Source organism: Mustela erminea, chromosome 16 (genome assembly GCF_009829155.1).
Source record: "Mustela erminea isolate mMusErm1 chromosome 16, mMusErm1.Pri, whole genome shotgun sequence".
In the NCBI taxonomy this organism is placed as follows: domain Eukaryota; kingdom Metazoa; phylum Chordata; class Mammalia; order Carnivora; family Mustelidae; genus Mustela; species Mustela erminea.
Window position 1 is genome coordinate 13273160 of NC_045629.1, and position 19993 is coordinate 13293152.

General features: G+C 36.7%; 1 protein-coding gene across 2 annotated transcripts in view; it reads left to right on the forward strand.

Annotated features, from left to right (window-relative positions):
* RAB2A (RAB2A, member RAS oncogene family) overlaps nt 1-19993 on the forward strand; it is an 89149-nt gene that overhangs the window by 55769 nt on the left and 13387 nt on the right. For both annotated transcript variants that reach the window (XM_032315557.1, XM_032315558.1), the window contains exon 6: nt 4468-4579. In XM_032315557.1, the coding sequence (XP_032171448.1) occupies nt 4468-4579 (112 nt within the window). The remainder of the gene's footprint in view (nt 1-4467; nt 4580-19993) is intronic.

Consider the following 19993-nt stretch of genomic DNA (forward strand, 5'->3'; position numbering starts at 1 on the left):
GCCTGGAAGACTGAGGAAACAACCAAAGTAAGGAAGGGTGTGATGAAAAAAAGATCATGCATCCTAAATTGGCATATTTTTTTTTTTGAACAGTCCCTCAAAAGTACATGTCTTTAACCCTCTTTGCTAAGATAACATTTGCAAATGCAAATGTAATCAGAGATAATGGTGTGGAAAACAGAGTAATTTTATCCCCAAATAAGGTATTGTTTAAATAAGATATAGCATATGCTTAAAATAGGATAAAGGGTACTTAAGGGAAGAGGTTTTTCTTGAATATTTTGCGCAATTGAAAGCTAATTTTCCCTTAAGAATGACTGTCAGATAAGGGGGATGAATTCCAGGAGCTTGTTACCACATCACTGTTGCTAGGGTTCCCCCCCACCATTTTTTTATTCCTACTAGAATATAAGCTCCTTGCGGCCTGTGGGGTTTGGGATTTTTGTCTATTTTGCCGAGTAGTCTGTCCCCAGATGTAGGAAAGGGCTTGGCACCTAGGAGGCCCTCGGATTATAGTTGGGTATATTACCCTGCCTGTGCTATAATATTTGTAAACTTAGTTTGCCCTCCTTTTTGTTCTCATCTTAAACCACTAATATTTCATAGCATGGACATCTAAACAGCATGTCACATTCTTGTGGTTCCCTTTGTAATATTTTATATCAAACTTTCTAACATTTCACATTTTTAGGAGTGTTTTTTGAGCACTTGCACTAAATGCTTAGATGGCTTTTTATGAATTGCAAATTATTTTTAAAATGTAACAACTGAAAGTTACAAAATCACTCAGAAGTTTCAATTACTTAAACAATGGTTACTGAGGGGTGCCTGGGTGGCTCAGTGGGTTAAAGCCTCTGCCTTCGGCTCAGGTCATGATCCCAGGGTCCTAGGATCAATCCCTGCATAGCATCAGGCTCTGCTCAATAGGGAGCCTGCTTCCCTTCCTCTCTCTTTGCTTGCCTCTCTGCCTACTTGTGATCTCTGTCAAATAAATAAATAAAATCTTTAAAAAAAAAAAAAACCAACAACGGTTACTGATAATGAGCTAAGTGACAACTTTGTAAACATAATTGACAGCTTATCGATAATTATAAAATCTTTTTAAAAGATTTTATTTATGTATTTGAGAGGCAGATATCACAAGTAGGCAGAGAGAGAGAGAAAGAGAGAGAGAGGTGGAAGCAGGCGCCCCGCTGAGCAGAGAGCCTGATGCAGGGCTCGATCCCGGGACCCTGGGATCATGACCTGAGCGGAAAGCAGAGGCTTTAACCCACTGAGCCACCCAGGTGCCCCTGGTCAGCCAGCTTTTTAAAGGCATTCAATTCCTGGTGAATTTTGTAACGTTCAAACAGTGATGTAACTTAATATTAGATGGATGAGACTTTAACATCTGTGTTTTGCTTTATCCCTAGTTTGTGTGATATAAATTTGCATAAAAAACCACCATTCTTTACACTCAGTAAAAATTATACTGAAGGACTCCAAATGGGAAAATGATAAAAAACGCAAAATACAGTAGTGGGTATGAGCATCTTCCAGTAGGAAGAAAGAGACAAAGGAGCAGTATGGGATTGTATTCAAGATGTTAGTTACCTTTGGAAATTGAAATTATGGGTCTTTTTTTTTTCTTTGTATTTTTCCATATTTGACAAAAACTTCTTCAGTTTTTATCAGAAAAAGTAATCCCTATATGACACAGTCATCTGGGTCGTGGTTCCATCTCCTCCATCAGCTCTTCCTAGACTGTGAACTTGGTTGTTTTAACCTGCCCTCTTTTTTCCTCCATTTCCTCATCTGTCAGGTACATTAAATGAAATAATCCATGTAAAACACTTCACAGTACTAGGTTTATACTGTGTTACTCATCATCCAAGGAAATGGTTAAATGAACTGTGATGCAATATTAATTAATCACTAAAAATAGTGTTTGTGAAAAAGATATAATGATATAGATTCTAATATTAAGTGAAAAAATTAGGACATGGAGTTACAGATACAGCATGGTTATGCACATATGTGAAAAAGGTCACTTTTCGGTAGAAAAACAGGACCAAGAACAATGATTAAGTAAGTCAATTTTAGGATGACTACACTATTTATAGAGTAACCTCCCTCCTCTCCCTGGCACTTCTGATTCTGCTTACTCTGCTTTTCCACATTTACCACTTTCTAACATACTATATTCTTTACTCAGTATTATTGTCTGTCCTCTACTGGAATGTACACTTTTTTGTTGACTTCTTCATTAATACATCCCAAGGGCTTACCAAAATTCCTGGCTTATAAAAGGCATTCAGTAGATATTTGTTGAATGAAGGAATGATTTACTTTTCTTAGAATTTTCTGTATTTCTAATTTAATAATGATGATAATGGATATTTGTGAAACTGATAACCAAATTAAAAGAAAAACTAACATTAATGTGCAGTACCTTTCACAGTCATCAGAGTGACATATATTAACAAGTGTGATCTTACCACATGTTGGTGAGGAGGTGATACAATGGGAACTTTCAAACATTGCCACTAAGAGTATCAATTATGCAGCTGTTTTGGAAGACATCTTTGTACCAAGTATATATTCAAGTGCAGTGGCTTTTGAGCTTTCTCATTTGACTTAAATACATTTTCTATCATGTCTTAGTGCACAAATTTTATGTATACATACATAAAAAACAAAATTCCATATAACAGTGGGTGATACAGTCTGATATTTTCTCTTCTTTTCCATACTAATTCACTGAGTCATGGCACATGTATACCAGATACTGTACTTGGAAAATACAGTACTTTCTAACATTTTACTACCTTGGAAAAGTTTTGGCACATGTACACAAAAAATGTATAACTTTTTATTGTAACGCTGTTTTTAATAATGAAAAATTATAAATAACTTTTTCAAATGGAAATTAAAAATAAATTGTGTTGCATTCATTCACTAGACTACATAATATGGCAATAAAACATTAAGAAACTAGATCTACATAGAGTATGTCAGTAACCCCAAAAAAATCATGTTGACCAAAACTAACAAGTTGAAGAATGATAGCTAAATCTGAATTTTTCTTAATGTGCAAAAACCCTTTCTTGTATGGCTATAAACATGAGTATACATATAAAAAACATGCATGAGAGTGGAAACATTAAATACAGAGAAGTGGTTACCTTTGAGGTAAAAGGAAAGAATGAGATCAGGAGCAGACAGGTACAGAAGTGGTGAATCAACTATAACTTGATTTTGTTTCTCAACAGTGAAGAAATCTGATATAAATGTGTCTGAATAATCAGGGCTAGATGGAAGTACATGGGTATTCTATTCTCCATCCTTTTCTATGTGCTTTAAATATTTTATAGTAATAAAAACTATAAGTTTTTATAATAAGACACTTTTTTAAAGATTTTATTTATTGGGCGCCTGGGTGGCTCAGTGGGTTAAGCCGCTGCCTTCGGCTCAGGTCATGATCTCAGGTCCTGGGATCGAGTTCCACATCGGGCTCTCTGCTCGACAGGGAGCCTGCTTCCTCCCCTCTCTCTGCCTGCCTCTCTGCCTACTTGTGATCTCTCTCTGTCAAATAAATAAATAAAATCTTTAAAAAAAAAAAAGATTTTATTTATTTATTTGACAGACAGATCACAAGTAGAGAGGCAGGTAGGAAAGATGAGGAAGCAGGCTCCCTGCTGAGCAGAGAGCCCGATCTGGGGCTCGATTCTAGGACCCTGGGGTCTTGACCTGAGCTGAAGGCAGAGGCTTGAACCCACTGAGCCACCCAGGCGCCCATAAAACACACTTTAAAGAGACCACTGCTTCCCCCCACCTTCCTAATACAGTTCCTGTACAAAAAAAATGAGTACTGTTCTTTCCCCCCGAAACTTCTAGATTAGACTTTTGTTTCTCTCTCCCTTTTTCTATTAACAGTTTTACTGTTTAATAGTTTAACAGTTTTACTGTTAATAGTAACTTGGTTTAACTGGGAGTTAAACCAAGTAAGATTAATAATCTAATTAATGTGTCTTTAGTACTTTGGATTTTATTAATCAATTTCCTAGAGCTTCTGGAAATTAAGTGATTTGTTTTTAAATCACATTCATAGAAACTCAGTCTGGCTGAAAGTTTAGACTAGTGTTCTCTCTTGAATTGTTATTTTGAGTAAGAGATTTCCCTTCATTGGGAACCCACTATACTCTAGAGCTGGATGTTGATAGATGTTTCATTTAGGTTTCTCTTACTTACAGTGTTCTAGGATTCTAACTCCGGATCTTGTGTTGGATAATTTATTCCTTGAAACTAAGCACATTCTAGCCATTTGACCTTCATAATACCCAGAATAAGTCAGTTGTTATTATTATGTGTTAAAAATTAATCAAAAGAATAGTCAGCACAACTTTGAATCTTTTGTTACACTTTTCACAGATAACTCTATTTATACTGTGCTGGTTAATAACATGGCCTTTTATTTCCTATATTTAGTGATTTAGAATCTAGAAGAGAAGTAAAAAAAGAAGAAGGTGAAGCTTTTGCACGAGAACATGGACTTATCTTCATGGAAACTTCCGCCAAGACTGCTTCCAATGTAGAAGAGGTAAATAAGAGACCCTTTTAAATGTTCATCTTTTCACTTAATTGAAATGTATTGTATACTTAATATTACTTTATTGGTATATCTCCGGTAAGCTTTTTAGTCTTTGAATATCGTAGAGTAGGAAAATTTCTTCTGTTTGAAATGTTTTGCCTTGTAACATTCATCTTAAACTCTTAAATCATATTCTGAGCCTTCTCTTGACGCCGAAATGCTTTAACACATCTTTGCATGTATTTATCCTGAGAGAAAAAAGGAACACTAATGAAATTTGGAAATATATCAAGATATGTTTGTAGCTATTGTATCTACTCTTGCTTCAATAGGGAAGGTATTTTATTATTTTTCTGTAACATTATACAAAGCATAAAGTATCTCAATTATTTCCATTGATCAGGCTGAACTGCTACAAGCTTTCTGAACACATCATAAAAAGAACACATGTTCTTTTTATGCTTTCTGTATTTGGATATGGTATTTATATACTATATGTAGATGAGTAGATAGTTAATTCTCCCTAAGGATAAGAATCACCTCCCTAAGGTGAAAGTATTGCTACACTCTATTTTATAAAAGTCAGGAAAGAGGCTAAAGAAGTAAGTAGTTTGCCTAGAGTAATGCTGTACTTTCCACCTCTGGGTAAGACTCTCAGCAGCAGTTACGAAAAGGGATTTGAGAAAATAAATGATTTTAAAATGTCATTTTTCTAAGGATAGCAGAGAATAAGATGCTAGGCAGCAGCTTAACAGTATGCCTTTAACATAATAAGCAGTGAGTAAATAAATTGACTATAGTAATTCAACAGCATTGGTATTTTCACTGAAAAATTCTTCCTAAAGTATGACATTATACCTATCTATACTTGATGAAGTGCTCTGTGACTGTTCTTTAATGCATTTCCTACAGCTACCAATTAATGCTTTACTTCTTGTTGCTAGTAATTACAATTTAATTACATACAAGAGTAATATTGCACTTTGCACAGTGAACCCAGAGAGAAATTTGTTCTGCCCCTTTGTTCAGCTTAAAATAGACAGGTAAAGCTGCCTGTTTCAGAGAGGCACTCTTTATTAGAGGTGTTGTATTTAGAAACAGTAATAGCCAATGTATTGTGAGGGTTTCAGGACCTCTGAAACATATCCTATGGATTATTATTGATTTTCTTATTGATTTTAAGAAACTCTAAGGCCAAAATTGAATACATTTTGGTTTAAAAAAAACCTTATACTATGGGGCTCCTGGCCAGCTCAGTCAGAAGAGCATACAAGTCTTGATTTCTGGGTTGTGAGTTTGAGGCCAAGGGTGTAGAGATTACTTAAATAAATAAAATTTAAAAAGAAAAGAAAATACTATAAAGTCAGATGATAAAGCATCAAGTACTAGAAAATAATCATAGATTTCTAGTTCTGTTTCTGATGCCTTTGTGTTCATTTTCTTTATTCTTAACTAGTAACAGTAGGTATATATTTGTAAACAGCAAATTACTGTTGTCATTTGGCTGAACACTAAAGTAAATTCCATTAATGTTTTAGCAGCACTTATTACAGAAATTTTGTGTTAATAATTAAAATAATTGTTTAAATTTGATCTGGGCAGGAATTTCCTACATTCATGAGGGAACTTTACTTAGTTATGTAAATTAACTTGCTTCTCAGAAACCAAGGATATTAAGAAATAATCTTTTCTAATTCCATTTTTAAAAGATTTATAGACAAGCACTACATAATATCATCATCCATCAGATTTTACCTGAAAGCTAAAAATACTTCATGATCAGGTGTTTTGAGGAGGTAGAGTACCATTCTGTGATCCACAAAGAGCAAAATCGAATCTTAATCTCTACAGGACTTAGGAACTAATTAAAACATGAACGCAACAACCAAAGGGCTTCAGCATCTAGAAGAATGCTCTCCTATCTGCCAAGTACATCTAAAACTTTGAATATTATATGTAAAACAATTACAAGAAGACTGAAAGTTAGAGTGAAGAAGGCTGACCAGCTTAGAGGCCTTGGGATCTGAGGAAAGTGACATATCAGTGATTTCCCTTGATTTTCTTCAGATTGGGTTCTAGAGAAACTGGCAATCCAGAAAGGCCAGCAGGTGCAGCGGGAAAAAAGAAGCCTACTTTCTAGCCAAAGGACCAGGAAAGCAAACCATTCTATTATACCCAAACATGGCAGAAAAACTTATGGTTCTGCTTCTACCGTTAGCTTACTTTAATGAGGTTTCCGATACTCATTTTTCTGTGGGATTGGTATCAGGGGAAGCCAGCAAAAGTGCAGGTTTAAATTAGATCCAGAATCTCATAACACAGTGCCCCAAATGTCCAGATATCATTAGAAAATCACTCTTCATACCCAGAACCAGGAAGATCTCAAACTGAATGGGGGGGGGGGTCAATAGATACTAGATGACAGAGGTGTTAGAACTGATTAAAAAAATGTTTAAGCAACCATCATAAAAATGCCTCAGCAAACAATTAACATGCTTAAAACAAGTGGAAAAAAAAGTCTCAGCAAAGGTAGTATAAGTAAGAAGAACCAGATAGAAATTTTAGAATGAAAAATATAATTAACATAAAAAAGGCTCAGTGGATGGGGTCAACAGCAGAATGAAGGGACAGAGTAAAGAAATAGTGAACTGGATGATAGAAAAATAGAAATTACTCAGTCTATACTAGAGAGAGAAGACAGACTGGAAAAAAAATGAGCAGTGCCTCAGGGACCTGTGAAACCATAACACAAACTCTAACATTGTGTTATCAGATTCCTAGAAGGAAAGCAGAAGGAAGATGGCTCTGAAAGTACTCAAATAATGACCAAAAATTTGCCAAATGTGGCGGAAGACATAAACCTAGATTTAAGAGGCTGAGCTAACTCCAGACAGGATAAATCCAGACAAATCCACACCATACCAAATTTGTCAATGGTCAAATCTCTGAAAGCTAAAGACAAAGAAAAATTACAACAGCAGCAAGAAGCAACTTACTAATTCAAATGACAGCAGACTTCTCATCAGAAACAGTGGAGGTCAAAGAAATACACAGTAGTTTCAGGAACTGAAAGAGAATAATTTTCAGGATGCTAGAACTAGCAAAAATACTTTCAAGAATGAAGAAAAATAAAGACATTATCAGGGTGAAAGAAAGCTAAGAACTTATTAATAGCAGATCTACAAAACAGTGGCTAATGGAAGTTATCTAACAAATGAAATGATAAAGAATCTTTGAAGGAACACTGGTAACATAAAGTATGGATAATTACGATAGACTTCTCTTAAAACTTAGAAGTCTTACAAATTATGCTTGACAAATGAAGCAGAACAGTAATGTCTAGTGTGTTCTTGGTGTACATATAGGAAATACCATAAACCATGGTGAAGAAAGGGCCATCAGGGGAGCTAAGGGTACTATACTTCACCTGATTTGGTAAAAAGACAACACTAGTAGACTGTGATTATATATATATATGCAATACCTGGAGTAACTACCAAAGAATATACAAAGAGATAGACTAATAAACAATAGGTAAATCAGTATCGAATTTTTAAAAAGGTTCAAATTAACCCTCAGAAAGGTAGGAAAAATAAAACCAAAATCAGCCATAGAAAACAAAATGACAGACTTAAGCCCTCACATTGCAAAAATGACATGAAATGTACATGATCTAAATATATGAATAAAAAAAAAATGGCAGAGAGGATTAAAGAACATGACCCAACTGTATGGGTATCTGTAAGAAATTCACTTCAAATATAATGATACAGGCAAGTTGAAAATAAAATTATTGGAAAGATACATCATATAAACATTAATCAGAAGCAAGAGTGACTTTATTTATATAAAATAGAATAGACCTACAAGCAAAGAAAATTGCCAGAGACAGAGTGGGACATTATTTTAGAGTCTGCTGGGAAGACCTGGCAATCCTAAATGCATATATATCAAAAAATAGAGATGCAAGATATGTGAAGCAAAAACCAGTAGAAAACTGGAAATAAACTAAACAGTGGAATTAAACTAGAAATCAGTAATAGCCTCCAATTATGATTATGGATTTGTTTATTTCTCCTTTGAGTTTTGTTAATCTGATTATCAGTAAGCAATAACTGGAAAAAAAAATCTCCAAAAGACTTGGAAACTAAACAACACACTTCTAAATAATCTGTGTCTAGTGGACGTCTTAAAGGAAACTTAAAAATACATTGAACTGAATGAAAATGAAACTATAACATATCAGAAATTATAGGTGACGGGTACTTCAGTACAGACAGGGAATTGTATAGCTTTAAAGGCATATAATAGAATAAAAGTCGTCTCGTCTCAAGTTAAGAATCTTAGCTTCCACCTCAGGAACCCAAAGCAAATAGAAGAAAGGAATAATAAAGATAAGAGCAGAAACCAGTGAAATTGAAAACAGGTAAATTATGATAGAGAAAATGAATGAAAAACTTCTTTTCAAGGTCATTAAGACTGACAGACCTCTGTCAAGATTGATCAGTGCAGAAAAAGGATTTGACAAAATTCAATACCCATATGTTTTAAAACTAAAAAGGAATTAAAGAATACTTCCTCAGCTCGTTAAAAAGCATCAACAAAACCACAGTTAACATTATACATATGATAAAGGCTAAATCTTTTAGCCCTTAGATCAGGAACAAGGCAAGGATGTCTGCTCTCACTATTATTGAAGATATTGGTGGAAGTTCTAATTAGTGCAATAAAGCAGGAAAGGGAAATAAAGGCAGACAGCTCAGAAAGAAAGAAATAAAACTTTTTATTTGTGGCTGACGTGGCTGACATGATTGTCTCTAGGAAAACCTATGGAATTTACACACATATACACACACACACACACATACACACATACACAAACTAGTTAATGAGTGAGTTCAAGAAAATTACAGGATACAAGACAAATGTATAAAAAATCTCTTATATTTATGGTGCTCAGTTGGTAGAGCATGTGACTCTTGAACTCAGGGTTGTGAGTTGAAGCCCCATGTTGGGCATAGAGCTTACTTTTTAAAAGAAAACTATTGTATTTCTATATATAGCAAAGAACACCAAAATTTAAAATACAGTACCATCTATAATCACACAAAAAGAAAAATACCTAGGTTTAAATCTAAAAATAACATGTACAGAACAGGACATATATGCTAAAAACTGCAAAATGCTGATGAAAAAAAAATACAAATAAATGAGGAAACATACTATGTTCATTGTTTGGAGTACTCAACCTAGTAAAGATGTCACTTCACAGATTGATCCAGAGGTTTAATCCAATACCTATCAAAGTTGCAGTAATATTTTTTGATAGATATTTGACAATATTATTTTAAAATATAGATAGAGGGGCAAAGGGCCTAGAACAACTAAAGCCATTTTGAAAAAGAATTTAAAAAGTAGGGAAATCGTTCTTTGATTTCAAACCTTCACGTAGACTGTGTGATGCTGGTAAAGGAATAGATACATACAGCAGTGGGACAGAATAGAGAAACAATAAATAGACCCATACAGATATGCCCTAATGATTTAACAGAGGTACAGAAGTAGCTCACAGAGGAAGATAGCCATTTCAGTAAATGCTCTAGCAATTGGATGTTCCTAGACAAGTAAATGAACCCGAGTCTCACACCTTATACAAAAACTAACCCAAAACAGATCCTGTAGTTAAAAGTAAAACATTTAGCTATTTATATTTTAGCAGGGGAAAGGGAGAAAATCTTCAGGCTATCGTGATAGATATGCTTTTCAATAAAAGCATTTATGCTTATGGATCATGATTCATAAAAGGAAAAATTGATGTTTGCCTTTTATAACCTGTGCTCTGTGAATGATCCTGGTAAAAAGATGAAAGACTGCAGACTGGGATAAAATACTTGTAAGCCAAATAACAGCAAAGGACTAGTATCTAGAATAAAAAACTCTCAAAACTCAATAGTTTAAAGAAGAAATCAATCCATCTAGGAAACAGGCAAAAGACATGACCAGAGATTTCATCAAAAAGGATTTATAAACAAATAAGCACTTGAAAAGATACTCAGCATCAACCAGCTGTTAGGGAAATACAAACTTAAGACTTCCATGAATTATCACTATATATCCATCAGAGTCGCCAAAATTTAAAGTGACAACACCAAATGCTGACAAGGATATGGAGAAACTAGATCACTCACACATTGCTGGTGGGAATGTAAAATGAAAGGGCCACTCTAGAAAGTTTGACAGTTTCTTTAAAAACTGTACATTTCAGGGATGCCTGACTGGCTCAGTCAGTAGAGCATGCAACTCTTGACCTCAGGCCCATGAGTTCAAGCCCCACATGACCTCAGGCCCATGAGTTCAAGCCCCACATTGGGGGTAGAGTTTACATAGTAAAAATAAATAAAATGTGGAAGGAGGGAAGAGAGGAAGTGAGGGAGGGAAAAGAGAGAAAAGAAAAGAAACAAGACATTCAACTACCATGCTCTCTAGCAGTTGCTCCTCTGAGCATTTATCCCAAAAAAATGAAAATTTCCAGAAACCAGAACATAGATGTTCATTGCATCTTTATTCACAATATGGCCAAACACTGAAAACAACCTGGATGTCCTTCAACAGATGAATGATTAGACGGAGTAATAATAGTACATCCACAGTACAGAATACTACTCAACAGTAAAAAGGAATGAACTAGGGGACCCTGGGTGGCTCAGATGGTTAAGCATTTGCCTTTGGCTCAGGTCATGACCCCAGGGTACTAGGATCAAGTCCTACATTGGATACTCTGCTCAGCTGGGTGCCTGTTTCTGCCTCTCCCACTCCCCCTGCTTGTGCTTGCTCTGTCAGATAAAATCTTAAAAAAAAAAAAAAAAAGGATGAACTATTGATATATGCACAACCTAGATGAGTCTCCAGAAATCTATGCTTAGTGAATTAAGTTAATCCCAAAAGATTGCATATCGTATTGTTCTATTTATATTACTTCCTTTAAATGACAAAATTAGAGAAATGGAGAACAGCTTAGTCACGGCCAGGTTTAAGAGGGGGTGTCAGGGTGGAAGGAAAGAGGATATGTTTACAAAGAAGACCAACACGAAGGATCCTTATAATAATGGAAATGTTCTGTATCATATATCAACATTTTGATTATATCAGTGTCCTAACAGTGTCCAGTACGTTTCCAAGATTCTACCATTAGAGGAAACCAGGTAAAGGTTACATAAGATCTCTTTGTATTATCTCTTAAACATGCATGTAAATCTATGATTACTTCAGAAAGTTTTATCAAAACACAATAATAGTAACCACATACAAACAACTTTAATTAAAGTTAACCTGTTCTTAAAGATCACAGTGACAATTTTTTTTTTTTTAAATAAAGGTTTAGGGGTGCCTGGGTGGCTCAGTGGGTTAAAGCCTCCGCCTTTGGCTCAGGTCATGATCCCAAGGTCCTGGGATGGAGCCCCACATCAGCCTCTCTGCTCCACCGGGAGCCTGCTTCCTCCTCTCTCTCTTTGCCTGCCTCTCTGCCTGCTTGTGATCTCTGTCAAATAAATAAATAAAATCTTTTAAAAAATAAAAAATAAAAAAAGATAAAGAAGCCTCACGATTGTATTACCAAAAAATACAAATGTGAGAATATGGAGGAGCATAGTTACAAAAGCTTAAGTGATATTTTTTGAATTTATTAAAAACACAATTTCTTTTTCAAATTATTAAGTTAATAATTTATTTTAAGGGGGCACCTGGGTGGTTCAGATGATTAAGCATCTGCCTTGAGCTCAGGTCATGATCCCAGGGTCCTGAGAATCAAGCCCTGCTTTGGGCTCCCTGCCTGGTGGGAAGCATGCTTTCCCTCTCCCACTCCCCCTGCTGTGTCCTGCTCTCGCTCTGTCTCTCACTCTGTCAAATAAATAAATAAAATCTTTATATATTTTTTTAAGATTTTATTTATTTATTTGTCAGACAGAGTGAGCACAGGCAGACAGAGTGGCAGGCAGAGGCAAAGGGAGAAGCAGGCTCCCTGCTGAGCAAGGAGCCTGATGTGGGACTTGATCCCAGGATGCTGGGATCATGACCTGATCCAAAGGCAGCCGCTTAACTAACTGAACCACCCAGGCGTCCCTAAATAAAATCTTAAAAAAAAAAAATCTTTTAAGTATGGCTCTTCAGGAACTCTCACATTTTTGCATAGAGCAGTTTTTTTTTTTTACAACAACCAAGTTCTTCTATGCTGTATATTATGTATTTTAGCTTATGCCTAACAATAAAGTTACTGTTCAGATTTTCATTATGCATACATAGACTTTCTTAGTAAGATTGTTCAGAAGTAAGAAGAAATTATACTAGTATTCATGAAAGAGACCCCTGAGCTATATAGAATAAGGAAGACCTGGTCAGAAGATAATAATGAGTTTCACATGGGGCAAAGTAACTGAGGGAAGAACTCCAAAATTAAAGTGCAAGATGTCTTGCACTTTAATAAATAACCGAGTATTTTTAAAACAAACAAGTTCATTTATGACCCTTTGTGCATGTCAGACTTTAAAACACAATTAAGTACATCATTAAGTAATGAGTATTTCAGGGACAATATACTTTTATCCATTAGTTTATTTTTCTACATCACCTGTATTAAAGGATTTTGCTCAGCTCACAGTGAGGTTGATGGCACTATTTTAAATCAATTTAAACAGTTGTCACCACTTAAAAAAGTAAACCCGTATACCCATCATCTGGCTTCAGAAGTTACCACCATTTTGACATTTTGATGTTTTTTTTATTATGTCCTCTGTTTTTTTTTTTTTTAAGGAAATTCCAGAAATATTTTACCAATAAATATTTCAGTGACAATAGTTTAAAAAACATATAACCATGATACCATTATTATACATAGCAAACTTAGCAGTAATTCCTTTATAATATCTGATAATCAAGTATGAATGGCATCCTTTTTATTTCATTCAATTGATGTTGAAAAACAAGTACTTGTTTCTTTCTTTGAGGTCAGAAAACACTAATAGGTGTTGTTTCTGCTTTGAGGAGAGGGAAGGAGGAGAGCTAAGCATTCATCAGGCATCTGCCTTGGGATAGGTACTCTTTTGCACCAGTGCCTTTGGCAGGAGTGCCAATACCTCAGTGGGAAAGTATACAGCTCATAAAATTGCAATATACGATCTCCAGGATTTCAGAAAAAATTAGCCTGCTAGAATTAAATCCAAAGAGGAATCATGATGAAACACGGGAGATAAATATGCTGGTTTTACAGGGTCTAGAGGTTCTTAGTGACTTAGACTTGGCATTGGAGCACACAGGAATGAATTTCAGGGAAATTTCTTCTAAGTACTGTGTCTTATCATTGCCTTCCTCTGTGAGAGAGGCAGTTCAGGACAGTGGGTAGAACCTTAGGCTCTGAGCTCAGACAGGAAATTATTGTCAGCTTACCGCTTAACCTTGGAGGACCCATTTCTGGAAGAGTGGATCATGTTAGGAGATAAAAGAGTAGGATAGCTATCCTAATGACACATCCTACTCACCCAGTGAGAGTGGTAGTTGATTTTTGGGCAGCTCACAGAAGGTCATTATCTCCCCTCTTACTTTGTTTAAATTTATTTGAGAGAGAGTGCATGTGCTGCGCGTGTGCTAGTAGGAGGGGCAGAAGGGGGAGGAGAGGGAATCTCAGGCGAACTCCACGTGGAGCACAGAGCCCAGCATAGGTGTTGATCCCATGCCCCTGAGATCATGACCTGATATGAAATGAAAATTTGGACACTCAACAGACTGAGCCACCCCCATTATCCCCTTTTTGTAATCTATGAGAGTTACTCAATTCCTAGCCAGTCTTGGATTGTAATACATAGAGAAGAACTTGGGAAACCCCTGCATTGAAAGACTATAACATAGTCTCTTAAAGGCCATTTTTTTAAAATATAAAATAAAAGAGAATTACAGTCGTTTCTCCTTATCTATGGGGGGATATGTTCCAGGACCCACGGTAGATGTCTGAAACTGCAGGTGGCACCAAACCCTATGTGGAACTATGTATAAAACACTATATATATAATACATATATAACATATATCTGTTTCTATACATATATACCAGTGAAAGTTTAATTCATAAATTAGGCATAGTAAGAGATTAATAACAATAACTTAATTGATAGAGCAATTATAATAATATACCACAATAAAAGTTTTGTGAATATGGTTTCTGAAAACGTCGTCCTATACTATACTCACCTTGGTGATGATGCAAGCTGGTACGTTGTCTGTGTTATAAGATGACGTGCGGGGCGTGACATAGGCATTGTGATATAGCGTTAGGCTGCTCTTGACCTGATTGTACATCAAAAGGAGGATCATCTATTTCTGGAACATGGTTGACCGAGGATAATAGAAACCATGGAAAGCGGAACCGCGGATAAGGGGGACTACTGTATGTTAAAAGATAGAAAGATTTATAGAGAGCCAGTGTCCTAATCATGGACCATTTGACTAAAAGTTCTTTTAGAAATTTAAACCCAGGGGTATCTGGGTGGCCAGGTCGGTTAAGCGTTCGCATTCGGCTCAGATAATGATCCCAGGATGCTGACATCGAGCTCCACATCAGGCTCCCTTTTCAGTAAGGAGCCTGCTTTTCCCTCTCCCACTCCCCGTGCTTATGTTCCCTGTCTCACGTGTGTGTCCATCTCTCTGTCAAATAAATAAATAAAATCTTTTAGAAAAATTAAGAAGAAAAGTTTTTTTAAAAATTTAAAACTACATCGTTGTTTAATTAAGGTTAAACCTGGTAGTATGATGATTCCTTTCTGTTTATAACCAGACCTGTTGACTTTTGCTGTTATGCTGTAATCTATTTTTATATTTTAGTCAAGATCTAATTACTGTCATGCAAGTAGAGACCATGACATTTTTAACTCTTGTACTTCCCTGGAAGAGGTTGGTTAATTTGCAGCATAAGATGACAGCATTTTTCTGACCTTAGTTGAGTTGTTGCTGAAAGTAAGTTTACTATTAATCTGTGGATCTCTTGATTTACTATTCTGTTTAATGATTTCATCCATGAGAGATCTTTTGAGGGGAAGAACAGCCAAACTGGTGTTAGAGAAAAATGCATAGGATAGCCCACAACAAAGAATTACGTGGTATAAAGATCAGTAGTATTGAGGTTGAAAAACACTGAGCCAGAGTAATAGGATACAGTTAAAATCAGTGAAGTGAAGCACCAACAGCTCTGTGTCATACACGCGTCCTCTTTATTCATTTAGAAGTGCGTGGGATGGTGTATGATGATCTTAAAAATACTTTATTTAGGGGCACCTGGGTGCCTCCGTCGGTTTAGCATCTGCCTTCAGCTCAGGTCATGATCCCAGGACCCTGGAATCAAGCCCCAAAGTGGGCTACCAGGTTGGGGATTCTGCTTGTTCTTCTGCCCATCCCTCTCCCTAACACATGCTTTTTCTCACTCACTCGTGTTCTCTCTCTCTCTCTTTCTCTCTCAAATAAATAAAATTGTTTTTTAAAAATGCTTTATTTCAGAGCCACCTGCATGGCTCAGTTGATTTGAGCATCTGACTCTCGATTTCAACTCAGATCATGATCTCAGGGTGGTAAGATCAAGCTATCAGGCTTCAAGCTCAGTGCAGACTCTGCTGAGATTCTCTCTCTCCCTTTCCCTCAACTCCCCATCCCCCCATAAACATGCTCGCTCACTCTAAAATAAGTAAATAAAATCTTTTTTAAAAAGTGTTTTAGTTCAATGACAATCAGGAAGAAAGTGAGGACAGAGTGCTCTTAGGAAGTGACACCACTCCTGCTTCTGTTTGGTGGGCTGTCTCTGACCTGTGAGTTCTGCAGTGAGTATCCTCAGGTGTTTTCAGCATCTTCCTGATGATTTGATACCTGGATCCAGGTTCATTCTGTCCCTAATCACTCCTGACCTCCTTCCACGTCAGCCACTATTAACACCATCATTCCGCACTGCTCTACTTCAATACCTTGAACTTTTTATTTTCCTTAACTCTGCCCTCTCCCATTCCAGTTGTTTTGCTCTTGCCCAAATTTATGCTGCTGTTCTTCAACTGGGATCTTAAATCTAAAATGACACCAAGACTGTACTTTCCAGTATTTTGGGAGGGGCGCCTGGCTGACTCAGTCAGTTAAGCATCTGACTTGATTTTGGCTCTGGACACGATCTCAGGGTCGTGAGATTTGAGTGTCACATCAGGCTCCATTCCCGGCATGAGTCTGCTTGGGGTTCTCTCTCCCTTTCCCTCTGCCCTTCCCCTGCTCAAAAAAGATTATTTTTCAGAATATTTTTTAGAGAGTATAAAAATAAAATACCTTAGTCTGCCTAAACAAGACATGACTTACAAAGGTAAGAATTCCTCAGACTAAGATCTACTGTTTATAAAGTCATATAAGATTAATACCACACACATGTAAACATTAGCTATACACAAATATAGAACGCTTTTCCATGTATAACCTCTATTAGCAAACTGCTATAGTATACAGATATTATGTTTAAGTATTTTGATTTCTAAACTTTAAGTTATAATTTCTGAGTTACAGATTATAATAAGGGAATTCATTCTTCCCATGAAGTGGATTTTAGTCACTCTTACACAACTTGGAATAGTTCTAGATGTGCTATTATCATTTATCCTTTTTGTTATTCACTGAGGAAGTACACCCATATCTGTGATAGTAGAAATACACCCCAGAGTTCATCTCCTAAATGTCAATTAAATCAGAAAGCCAAATTCAACCAAAATAGTCTTGTCTATATGGTATTTTCCATAGTAATAGGAGACCAGAGCCTAACTCTGAATTTTCAGTTTCTAGTACTGATTTTTTAAAATATGATATTTGGATACTGTACTCCTACATCTGAGTTCCTAGCATATGGAGGGGAAAACCCATTTAGTTGCCTATCATTTATTCAAGTAATATTTATACTGAGTATACAGAGCATTTATAGTGAAATGAGGAAAATGATATTTTTTAGGAAATGGATTTTTAGGAAATCCATTGTAGCATTTTTTTTTTTTAGGAAAATGAGTTTAATCTCTATTTCTGACAAAAAAAAAAATCCCCTTGACTTCCATTTTACTAAAGATTTTGCTGATAAGAAAATAAGAATCAGCTATGTGACCAGCAGTAAATATTTTTGAATATTAGTTTTGGCTTCTCTTGTCAACCGAGACCTGAAGGTCATTGAGGACACTCAAGATACCGTGTGTACCTGGTAACTGTCTGGCTCCTCAGGGAAACACCTCGTCAGCTGCTACCGGCTGGTAGTTCATTCTAGAACCACAGCTTTGTTGAGTGTCCTACTCTGCAGTGTCCCAGGAAAATCTGGCCTCTGTCGTCTACCCTGTGACAAACTGAGGAGTTGGTATGAAGATGACAGGAAACTCCTTCTGTCACTGGAATCCAGTGATGTTGGCTCCACACTTGTGGTGTCAGCATTTAGAAGAGTGTCTCATAAGTGGAAAATGTATTTCAGAAGAATTTTCAGGTGATTAAAACATGCCAAGTACCTGAAACAATGCAGTTGTATATTTGTATGGCATGTTGTCAGAGTTCTTTCACGTATGTTATCCCCTTTCCGCTGCACCACACAGTAGAGAATAGCAGTAGTAAAGACTATTCAATCTTCTTTAAGGAGCATTAATTAAAATGATCACCTCTAGAGGTGCCTGGGTGGCTCAGCTGGTTAAGTGTCTGCCTTCAGCTGGGGTCTTGATCCCCAGGGTCCTGGGATCGGGTGCTTCATTAGGCTCCCTGCTCAGCAGAGAGTCTGCTTCTCCTTCTCCCTCTGTCGCTCCCCCTGCTTGTGCTCTCTCTCTCTCTCTCTCAAATAAAATCTTTTTAAAAAATTAAATAATAGAGGGGTTGCCTGGGTGGCTCAGTGGGTTGAGCCTCTGCCTTCAGCTCGGGTCATGATCCCAGGGTCCTGGGATTGAGCCCTGCATCAGGCTCTCTGCTTGGCAGGGAGACTGCTTCCTCCTCTCTGCCTGCCTCTCTGCCTACTTGTGATCTCTCTCTCTCTCTCTGTCAAATAAATAAATAAATATTTAAAATAAAATAATAGAATAAAATTGTCACCTCTGCATAAGGTTTCATGAAAAACGTGTTTAGGAGGAGCTGGTATGTATCCCCCTTGTAGAAAACCAGAATTCCCAGTAGTTTATTAGTTTCTGAGGAACTCCTGTTAAGAAGCTTGTTCACTTTTTATTTAACCCAGAGATTTCCCAGTGTGATTTAACCATTCTCCCCCCAAAAATGGAATTGGGGTAGGGAATATGTAATATCTGAAAAATGAATGGACCTGTCTGGCTCTTTCAATGGAGAATATGACTCTTGACCTTGGGGTCATGAGTTCCAGCCCCACATTGGATGGAGAGCTTACTTTAAAAATAAATAATAGGAACAATCCCTCCCCCGCAAAATCAGTTGTATTTAGAGCTGTGCTTCTCAAACATTAATGTGTGCTCAGATCACCTAGGAATCCTGTTAAAAATGCAGATTCTGATTTCGTAGGTCAGGGGTGTGGCCTGAAAGCTTGCATTTGGAACCTGCTGTCTAGTGTTGCAGATGCTGCTGCGCCTAGGGCCGGGCTCTGAGGAGGGCACAGACTGTGGAGTTCCTTCAGCTCTGTTAACTAACGGAAGAAACTGGAAGGCTACTCTCTTTTTCTGTTCCTTAGAAACATTCCTTCAAACGAATTCATCCTCTCCTTCTCTAGTGATTCTTGGCTCTCAGCATATAATTAAATAATCAAGTTTCAATCATTTTAAAAACAAAAACCTGTCATTCCCAGTTCTGGATATGTTCTCTTCTATCTTCTTGTAAACTCCATCTCCATTTCCTCATTCTTTTTCACACCTCAGTTCACAGGTCAACTTCCTCTGCCCATGGCCAAAGTTACCCTGGACCTCCTAATTGCCTGTTCTAACAAATACTTTTCTGTTCTTGCCTGAACCAGTTCCTTTGGGTATTTGAATCTTCAGTAGCCTATGTCTTGAAGTGTTTCTTTTTCCCTGACCCTACATATAGTCATTTATTCAGTGAATATATATTGCTTTCCACTTGTGTCTTGTTATTTCTACCTGTGAAATATCTTCCCAAGTTGCTCTCTTCTCTCATTGCTATTGGATTCCCTGTCTTAATTTTTCAATCCTCTACATTGTTGCCTCTGAGATGTTTAGAATGAAAATTGAATGTCACTCCCCAGTTTTACTAACCCGATGTGTAGTGGGCTCCCCACAGCTTCAGAATCAAGCTCATTAGCTTGGAAGACAAGTCCCTTTATTGGTCAGCTCCATACAGTGTGCTCTCTGTATTCTACTAAGAGCTTACCAGCTGGGTGGTACTCTCTCAGCCTGCTTCCACAGAAAGTGTTCTCTACCCTTGAGATGCC